General features: G+C 40.0%; 1 protein-coding gene across 1 annotated transcript; it reads right to left on the bottom strand.

The window, feature by feature from the left end:
- Positions 1–9,777: 9,777 nt before the first annotated feature.
- On the bottom strand, positions 9,778–10,170 carry LOC136850669 (uncharacterized). The gene has a single exon (XM_067124441.1). The coding sequence runs from the start codon at positions 10,168–10,170 to the stop codon at positions 9,778–9,780; it is 393 nt and encodes a 130-aa protein (XP_066980542.1).
- Between the last annotated feature and the right edge of the window lie 316 nt (positions 10,171–10,486).

Here is a 10,486-nt window from a genome sequence, read left to right as displayed (position 1 = left end):
AGCCTTAGTATCTGCCTTATAGGAGTGTGCTCTCATTCTACCAGGTTTGGTCACTACCAAAGGGATTGAGGCACTTGCCACAGGGAAAGGTGCTACCAACTGAAATGGGAACTTTGTGGTAGTATGTACTAGAGGATTTAAACCTTCAGCACATAACCAAAATACTTATATACTCAGCATTAGCTCTTCCTATATAAATTCTTCAGATGTTTTATCAGTAGATTTATGGTCCAGCTGCAAGTGTTTACACTTGGGAGTGGTATAACACACCAGGTTCAGGAGCTGAAGTTATTGCAGATCTGTGAATGCACTCTCTAGATGGGTAGCCAACTTGAAACAGAGGCTTCGAACGAAACATTCTGACTAGCATCCTTTCATTTAAAAATATGTGAGATGACACAATGGAGTTCTTAAATGTGAGAATTTTATAAGCTTTTTCTTTTTTCTTCCTTGTCCTTTAGATGGTGGACTCATAACTAAGATATTGTCGTTAGTTAAATTAAACAATTGCCTGTCAAAGACTACTCTTCTTCTGGAAGTATCTACTGAATTTATAATTATATAGTTATGCTCCTTTGCTGTTATTTCAATGATATTCTTCTTCTGTGGGTTCTGAGGTGTAATTGGGACCCAATCAGAAGGTTTTGGATCTCCATGTTCCTAAATAGCTTTATATAAGTCAGAGGTCCATGAACTGGTGATTTACAAATCCTTATGGTGTGAATAATGCAGACTGCCTTTAAGTACATCTTCATGGTTATCAAATGTAACTCAGGCAACCCCCTTCTCACTTTCTGAGAAGTTCATTTTAACTGGCAATTAGTCCCCAGGGGCATCTGAAAAGCTCGAAAAGTCTTGTAGTCAGTGTACGTATTTGTTAACGCTGCTGTTCTAGCAGATTTTTCCCAGGAGTGTCATTTTCTGATTTCTTGTTCAAGCCAAGTGCAATTTTTGTCAGATGGTGGATCACGAGGAGCTTCAGAACGGAGTTTTATGCATTGGTTTACAGATTTAGCAACAAAATTCATAGAAAAGGGATATTTTATGACCTCCCAATGCTTTAGAAAATATCCCAGATATGACCATTTACATATACAGGGTCTCAGAACTGAACTAAGGTGGATATTTTTAACCCAGACAAATTTGTCCTCCAGAGTTTCATCCCATAAAGAATGGAGCCGTCATTATTACACAGTAACTACAGGAAGCAGAGGAAAAGTCAGTAACTCAACACATCTTCATCGTACATTCCCCAGTCATCAGGTTTGTGGCCTTTGCAGTAAGTGTGGATATACCTCACAGTATATGCGGCCAGTGGACTGGGTTCAAATGCAATCCCAGATAAGCATCCAACTACCAGAACTTATATGAATAGCTAGAGAGAAAGTTGGAGGGTGTGGAATAGACTAATAAAGAAGATAGAGAAATGTGGACCCATTAAGCAATTAGCTGGGTGATCATCAATTTATTACCTAACCTAAGGGGATAGTTCAAAGCCGTGCCAAAGTCGTCTACAAAAGGTCCATCCTAATAGGGGAAGAGAAGAGTTGAAAATAGGAGGAGGATGACAAGATAACCAGTTTTCCTCTAGGTGTTTTGAACTGGCTGCAGAGACTTGGTAAGACCCCTGGGTTTAAAAAAAAAAATAAAAAAATAAAAAAAAATAAAAAACTACCCAACTGCACCGTTTAACCCCCCAATGCATTAAAGTGCTGGGCTATAGGGGCACTGTGGTTTGGAGGTTTTGACTGCCCATTTTGAGGGGCTTTGGACTTGTAGTGAGGATGGAGGACGAGAGTTCTGTAAAAGCGTGTGATTTGGAATTCTTCGGATACAAAGAGAGAGGCCAAAAAAGTTCTTTCTTGATCTAGTTAGAATAAGTTTTCGGACCCAAATATCTAGAAAGCGCTCGATTGCATACCATATTAAGGTGAACTTCACAGAGTACATATAGGGGTTTGAGATAATGCTGATGACTACTTGGTTGAAGTATATGGAAGTGCTGATGTGGATTCCTTTTTACGCGAGATTCTTCGTTGATGCATCATTTGTGTTTTCCCTAGAACCATGTCTTATTCGTAGTTTTCCATAATGCAAGCTGAAAGTCAGCAAATTCAAAGTTAAAGAAAATTTTCGATCTTTTCAACTTTTTTATGCCACGAGAAAAATAAGGAAAATGAAAGGTATGCGCAAGAAACGTGTATAAGCAGTAAGAATGCATGTATGTTTATATTGTATGTATACAGTTATTTAATATAAAATAGATATCCATTCAAGTCGTAAACACACTAGAAAGTTTCTACATAACTGATATTTATTACGGCTATGACCTTTACTTTTTTTTTATTCTGTACCTCGTGGAAAATGGATCTACTTGACCCAGAAAGCGTTGTCTGTATCTTTTTGGAAGCCATCTTTAAAAGTGAAAGTACTTTATTTGCATGAATATTTGTGAAGTATTTTGTATCTGCATACGCTTCACTCTCATTAATTTTGACTTTCCCGGATCCTCGACTTTAACAGTAGCTTTTTCTAATTATTGTTATTTTCATTTTTTTTTATTTTAAATACAAATAATCATGCCTTGACGCCATTGTTCATCTGTGACTTGCGAAGACTGGCAGCATATGTCAGCTTTAACTGATATTTTTGTTGCAAGCATAATGCGACCATGATAGAAAAAACACGAGGTAGAAAACCTCACTTATGTATCAAGGCCTTTCAAAAAATTTTAAAAGAAAAATTACAGTTCGGTCTGAATGAATAGTTTTCAAGTTTGATCAAGATACCTCGAGATGAGCTCTCATGCACCATAGTGAGCACATGTCCACTTGTTCAGAAGGTAAAATTATTATTACTCATAATGCAGAAAAGCAAGAAAAATACAAGCCTGTGGGACCCAGGGTTTATATTCCTTCGAGTGAATATTTGTGAGAAATAATTGGAGTCTCTGAAGCAGCCTAGTTCTGTCATGTAATCGTTTTCTGCTTCTTTTACTTACTGTTACTATCATTGAGGAACTGCAGTATTCTTTTTCAATATATTTGACATATGCCCCTTTTTTATGTTTCCTTGTCTTTTTTGTGACAAAACCACCACTCACTACCCAATGTGTCCCAAGTTTTAAGTATCCGTCAAAGTCAGACCAATTCAGGTAGAAAAGCATTACGCTTTAGAGCAGATTTATAGCCTCTCTTAACCATACGAACATCAACAGAAGTACAGTAAGGGTATATTAAAGATAGCGAGACAGCTCACTTATTAGACGCTGTAACAGTAGGGGACCTTAGCAGAACAGGGATGCCAATGCTGTGTTAAAAGAATACCGTAAAATAACTTAACGTCCATTAGTACTAAAGGCGACAAGGAACTCCCTGACATGGGTAAAGTTTATAGGAGGTGGCTAAGCAATAAATCTAACGGTGGTGTTAATCACGATTACCATGACTGGGTAAAAGGAATCCCCCTCTTCGACCAATTTAGTCCTGGAGATATAGTTCTTGGATACTGATGACGTCATCGTAACCGTTAAACAATATTCAAGCGTGCGGTGTTGATAATATCACCATTATAAGAAGAGGATACATTTTTTGTGTGTGACTGAGTGAGTGTGTGTGTGTTTTCAGTAGTGTCAACAAGATAGCACCAAGTTTTTCCAGGTACTCAGAATTGTTAAGCTCGGTTATCTCAGTAAACATCGAATCACGAAGCAATCTAGAGTGAGGTTCCATAATCAAGTCTGGGTTTTGCTTGAGTTTAACCTTATACCTGACTGACACAATTTGGTTGCTTACACGACAGTGAAAGTTCATCCTCTCTTATTTTCAGGTCAAACAGTCATACTACCGTACCAGTGACGAGGATCTAAAAATAATGGCCCACATAGCACTTAACAAGGTAAGTATATACCACTGGTTCTTGAACTTTTTTTTCTGCTGCCCATAAACTTTTAAATTTAACATTTAACATGGTGACGTAAGCTGTCAAAAAGAGTTTCCATTTTTATTTTAAATCATTTTGATATAAATTAATTGGTGACAGAAACAGATGGGACATTTCTACAATATGATTAATATAGAAATATACAACGCTTTAGAAATAAATACCGAAATTACGAAAGTACCTCAGGATATCCATATGGTACAAAGTTATTCTAGTATGCAAATGGCAAAAGAGAGAGATTGTTTGCGTGGCATAGAAGTTGACCGTGACAAGTAATCTTTAATTAGTAATTTTATTGCTGGACCTTGGCATCTAATGATCTTCATGAACTCCTTAAATTAGTCTTATTTTGTTGACAGCTATTCCTTAGTACGTTCTCTGTCTGAAAGCCTTTCCTGTGCTTTGTTTTCGATGTCTGTCGTCAGTGTCAAAAGCTCTTCTTCTCAAAGGAAAATGACTTTCAGAGCTCAAGCTTTGCAAGTCAGATTTTCTTCCAAAAACTGTAGCATGGATTAGGATTTTTTTCCTTTCTCTCGAAGATTAACGAACCGTAATTTTGAATCTTGTTTGTTAATGTTTACGATTTCATATGGGTCCTTAGCTTTAGTGATTACTGGGGTTCATTCCGTAATGTTTCAGACTTTTCTCTATTATAGTGTTAACACTTCGTTGATTATCCACATGCTAATCAATGATGCTCTTGATGTGTAAGGGTGAAAATATTTCCTGCTCTGGAATTGTCAGCGAGAACAGAAATGATTAGTTTTTTTTACCCTTAGTTTTATGCATCCATCATTTTTTTTTCTGATGCTTATCTCGTCCTAGCATGAAAGTTCAAGCCGCTGACCGCGCAAGAAACATCTGGAACATCATAATCCATTTGCTGATTCCTTGACCTCTTGGTAATTCTGTCTGATAAGAAATCTCCATATTTTACCGCAATCCTGTTATAAGTTAGAACATCTGCCATGTCGGGAGCCATCCAACATCATAACGATGCAAACGATGATCATATCCTGAGCAAATATCTAAGTGTATCTAAGCGAAGAGCTTGAGTAATTCCTGCACCACAATTTGAAATGCAGGGAACGTTCACGACGAAAAGCGAATTGTTTTAGGGAGAGAGCACAATCATCATACTCGGATTTCCCTTTTTAATTTACAGCGGAAATCCATCGGGCCTCCTCTATCGCTGTCCACCATCACAACCGAAAACTGAGCGCTGAATTCAGATACCCCTCATGAAAAGTGAGTCTAAAATATGTAAGATTCTGTTGTATTGGTGCGTTCGTTTTGCTTTTGCATGCCAAATAAGAATTCATCTTTCATTATTCCTGATCAAGATAAAGGACATGACCTAATTATTTGACCAGCATCAATACGCGGCTGCAATTTCATTTAACAGTGGAATATGTTAATTTTTTTTTATCAGTTTCAGTTCCAGTATAAACTGGTCGCATCATATCGACTACCGCTTTTTTCGCCAAGGTCTCTCACGTAATTATGAGTGGCCTTATGCAACAAGGTGTGCTGTAGAGCCAAATGTGGGTTGCTGCTATCATCAGGAACCAAGCGGCCGGGATTGTGAGTATTGATATCTGCCCTTCAGTACTTGTTTCAAAGAAACTCCGTTCTCTATAGAGAGGTACGATGTACTTCAGCCTATCGCTTCTTTAACTTTACCTTGCCCCGGTTTTCACTCTTACAGATGAATTTGAGGTATGCTTTTTCCTCACTTCACATTTTTTGCTCTTGGAGAGTGAAGGTGAATACGGCTGGTCAAGGGCTATATGAGTTGTATTTTTGGTAAACATGTGAACGCTGAACGCCAAGCATATCAAGTTACCCGTTTGCAAAACACGCCAGGCGGTTGATTTATTGCGTGCCTCCATACCTTGTTTATCTTTTGCATAGAATGCGTAACCTGTTTCTAAATGGACCACGTGAATTTTCATTCCTGAAGTTTATAGTTCGCAAGACCTTCCAGAAAGGACACTTGTTTACTTCACCGTGTTACCAGATAACTACAGTATAAGGAAATAAGTAAGGGGGGGACGGGGGAGAGAAAGAGGGCGAGAGAAATCTTGAAGGAGAGCAGGTATAGAATTGTGGAATGAAACTGAAACTGAAACTTGTAGGCCAGGAGTATTAGGTCTTGACCCGGAAGTAATTAGTAGAAAGGTGATTTTGTCCACAAAGTTCCATAAAGTCATGTAGAACACCATACTGCAAAGTTCCATTAGTTCCGCCTTGTGGCATTTTCAAAATTTAAGATTGTCGCCAAGATCACTGGCGGGTCGATGGAAAATGTATAAATTGCAATAAATTCGGTTTTGAGGCTTATAAAAGTACACTTTTTTTCTTTCTGAACATATGTTTTAACACCCTACAATTCCAATCAAAATATTTCAGTGCTCTCACAATTTCACCCGACTCATCACCACGAAGAAATTCCCTTGTCATAACATCGTGTGATCTTTTCCTTCTGTGCTTGGGAATCTTTGACTCTACGCTATAATTTGGCAGTTTCTGTGCACAATACAAACACGCTTCCTTGATGGTAAAGGTTGTTGTGTTTGAATACAGCATCAAAGCAGGGGTGTCACTAGTGGACGCCAACTCATCTTTCCTCTGCCTTTTGACATTGCTGACCCGGATGTACTCTCTGTGGCATTTGCTATATGGACAGTTACTGGTAATTCTGACCTCTTATTTTCAAATACAAGTTGCAAACCATCATCCTTATCGATACTGGCTCGGACAAGGCCATCAAGTCCTTAGTTTGGTATACCTTAGTTTAACCAGACCACTGAGCTGATTAACAGGTCTCCTAGAAAGGGCTGGCCCGAAGGATTAGATTTATTTTACGTGGCTAAGAACCAATTGGTTACCTAGCAACGGGACCTACAGCTTATTGTGGAATCCGAACCACATTATAGCGAGAAATGAATTTCTATCACCAGAAATAAATTCCTCTAACTCCTCATCAGCCGTCCGGGAATCGAACTCCGGACGAAGAGCTAATCAAGTCCTTTGTTATGCACTATAGCACGATCAGAAGTTAAGTTAAGTATACCTTAGTTTTACCAGACCACTGAGCTGATTACCAGCCTCCTAGGGCTGGCAAAGGATTAGACTTATTTTACGTGGCTAAGAACCAATTGGTTACTTAGCTCTACAGCTTATTGTGGAATCTGAACCATTAACGAGAAATGAACTAATCACCAGTCCTTCATCAGCCACGGGGAATCGAACACGGTCCAGCGAAGTGATCTGCAGCTCGACTCACCCAACGAAGAGCTACGATCAGAAGTGATCGGCTCGACGCAAGTGGGGTTGCCACACCACTCGGTCATCACTTCTTCTTGGCAGGTTCACCAAAAGCCTGTGGAGAAAAGAGCAAGCATTAAGACAAAGGCTGAACTTTCCTTTAAGGAAATGCAGTATGCTGAAACCGACAGAAAATAAAAAATTGTAGGTAGTAACAAAAAATATCATCTTGATTTTTTCTTTTTGCATTACGGTGACGGCGATTTTGTCGGCCATCTTGGCTTATCCCTGAATATTAATATCTGAGAGCACTGAAATATTTTAATTGGAATTATGGGGTGTTAAAACATATATTTAGAAAGAAAAAATGCACTTTTATAAGCCTCAAACCTGAATTTATTGCAATTTATACATTTTCCATCGACCAGCCAGCCATCTTGGCGACAATCTTAAATTCTGACAATGCCACAGGGTGGAACTAATGGACCTTTGCACTGTGGTGTTCTACATGATTTTATGGAACTTTGTGGACAAAATCACCTTTCTACTAATTACTTCCGGGTAACCCCTTCATTTTAGCCTAATGCTCTTATACTACTGGGAAAAGAGAGATTTGTTTTCACTTTCAAATGAGTGCTGTGCATGAAATCAGTTCATTAGAGAATGGAAAAAACTACAAAATACTGACGAGAATATTACAGACTTTTTCTTTGATCATCATGGAAAAGAAGTTTATTTTTCATTTAGCTAGAATTACCCAAAGATCTCTCTCTCTCTCTCTCTCTCTCTCTCTCTCTCTCTACGTTTTGTTGAAGTATATCCAGAGTGCTTTTCCACAGAGTAGTAGAAATTTGGTTACGCTTATTGCTTAAATGTTGAAGTATTGAAGGTCTGTTTGCCTCCTTTTTGTCACTAACGGATAGACTTCATTCTTTAACTATTTTTCTCATATAACGAGCCTGAGAGATCTCTTAATTCTTATTATAGTCTGAGCGTCTTGAACCTGTTATTGATGGTTACCTTTCGCTGCGTCTTTTTCCATTTCAGGTAAACATCGCTAAAATAAACTTCGCTGACCACCTGCCTACGACGATCCCCATGCCAATTTCTTTCTGCTATGGGACCCTTCATGTTACCCGCTTTTCTTTATCTTTTTAGTATTCTTTTTCATCTTTCACTGATGAATCAGTCATAACCTCCTCTTCTGCTTTCATAAATGGCCATTCTCAGTTACTGACCCCTAATCTACCTGGGTTTTGCCCTGCTATAGGACAGCCAATATCTAATAAAGTTTGTCACTTGCAAAACGTATTTCCCACAAAGTTTAACCGATTTCTTTTTGTTCCCACTCTTTTCTGAATTACGATAGAATACGAGCTCTTTATAGAATTTGGAGTTTGATTCAGACCAAGTGTACAGAATCCTCTAACCCACGTTACTGACACTCAAGTATCCTTTTCTAGTTTCTCTTCAACTAAATCTTGATGCATCATTTACTTCCCGCAAATGTCCTTACTGTCATTTCTTTTGATTCCCTTTCTCCCTCTAAGCTCTCCGTTTCGTAGACTTGAGAGACTGTGTGTCTTGTTCTTTGTATACGGCTTTGTAACACCCAGCAATTAATGTTCTATTTGTTGAGCAAACTCATTCCTAAATTGGCTGTATACTGACTTTGTACTTTTCATTGCTTCTTTTTTCCCCCTGACTCCTGCAGCTCTCCTTCTCTTGGGATGATAACATTGCTTGCTTTTTGTTTTATCCTCAATTGTTCTGTTTCCTTTCTTTGATCGTCTTCTTTTCTTATAGTTGAAAAATGATTAGTTGAGTGCATTGGGTTTCACGTCTTTTCAGCCATTTTAGCAGGAATGATTAAGACGAGAGGTCTTAGAGTGATAATTTATTAACAAACGACAGTGGTATTTATATGAATTGCTGACCTATCAGCGACCAGTAAATTTACATAGTAACTAACAGACCAATAGTGCACATGCATTTGATTTTAGACTTTATGTCTTCTGATTATATAAAAACCAGGTGTGTCACAAAAGTGTTGCTATCCTGCTGGACTGATTTACTGCTAAGGAGGAAGTGTGGGAAGTCACAGTCCACGACCCAGGTGCGATGCAGGTGTCACGCAGATGGCGACAGACTGTTGGCGAAACGTGGGAAACTTCCGTGGCACAATAAACCCCCCTTAAAGATGACCAGGGTGTTCCAGAGGGTGTCCCCGCCCTTGAAAACTGGATTGGAGGAGTCATGTCATTGGGCAGATACGCTGGTTTCAGGCGGTCGATGGCCACCCGGTCTGTCATGCCGCGGATGTCGATGAGGAAAGCTTTCTTCTTGCAGTCGATGACCCAACAGGGACCGTGTGGGGCTGGGTTAAAGGCGGTCGAACAGCATCGGTTCCGATGAACAGGTGTGTTGTAGTATACAGATCCTTGGGGACAAAGGTCTTGTTGGTTGGCTTATAGGATGGGCGGTCACGGGCAGATTTTCCCACGATGGTCTGGAGTCTGATGATGCCGGGTGAGTGGTTATTGTCGGGGAAGAATTCGCCAGGTATCACGAGCGGATCCACATACACCATCTCGGCTGCTGACAGGTCAAGGCCCTCTTTGGGTGTAGTCCAAAGGCCGGGAGGACCCATGAAAGATGCGGGTACCAGGTTGAGGAGTTGCAGTGAGACACCAGGGCTGCTTTCAAGGTGCGGTGGAACCTCTTGACCATGCCATTGGATTTAGGATGGTAGGCAGTTGTGTGATGCAACTGGGTACCAAGCAGGCAGTTTAGGGACGTCCAGAGCTGGGACGTGAAGATAGTGCCTCTGTCAGAGGTGATGTGATCAGGCACGCCGAATCTGACTCCCGTGATGAGAGGAAAGCACTGGCACACACTGCTGCTGATGCCTCTGTCATAGGGGACAGCTTCAGGCCATCTTCTCAAGTGGTCAACCATTGTGAGTAGGTACCGATGTCCTTCAGAGCGCAGGTAGGGTCATACAATGTCGATGTGGACATGGGTGAAATGGCATTGCTGTTGATGAAAGGAGCCCACACCTGAATTTGTGTGATGCTGGATTTTGGAGAGCTGGCAGGAGAAACATTCACGGGCCCACTACTTTGCATCTTTTGATATGCCATGCCAGATGAAGTGTTTCTTCAGGAGTGTGGGTGTGGATTGTCTTGAAGGGTGTGCCAGACCATGGATGATATCGAAGACTTGACATCTGAGTGCCTGTGGGATCCATTAGCATGGGCAGCCAGTGTTGATA

This window comes from Macrobrachium rosenbergii, chromosome 3 (assembly GCF_040412425.1).
Source record: "Macrobrachium rosenbergii isolate ZJJX-2024 chromosome 3, ASM4041242v1, whole genome shotgun sequence".
NCBI classification, from domain to species: domain Eukaryota; kingdom Metazoa; phylum Arthropoda; class Malacostraca; order Decapoda; family Palaemonidae; genus Macrobrachium; species Macrobrachium rosenbergii.
This window is presented reverse-complemented; position numbering and strand designations above follow the sequence as displayed.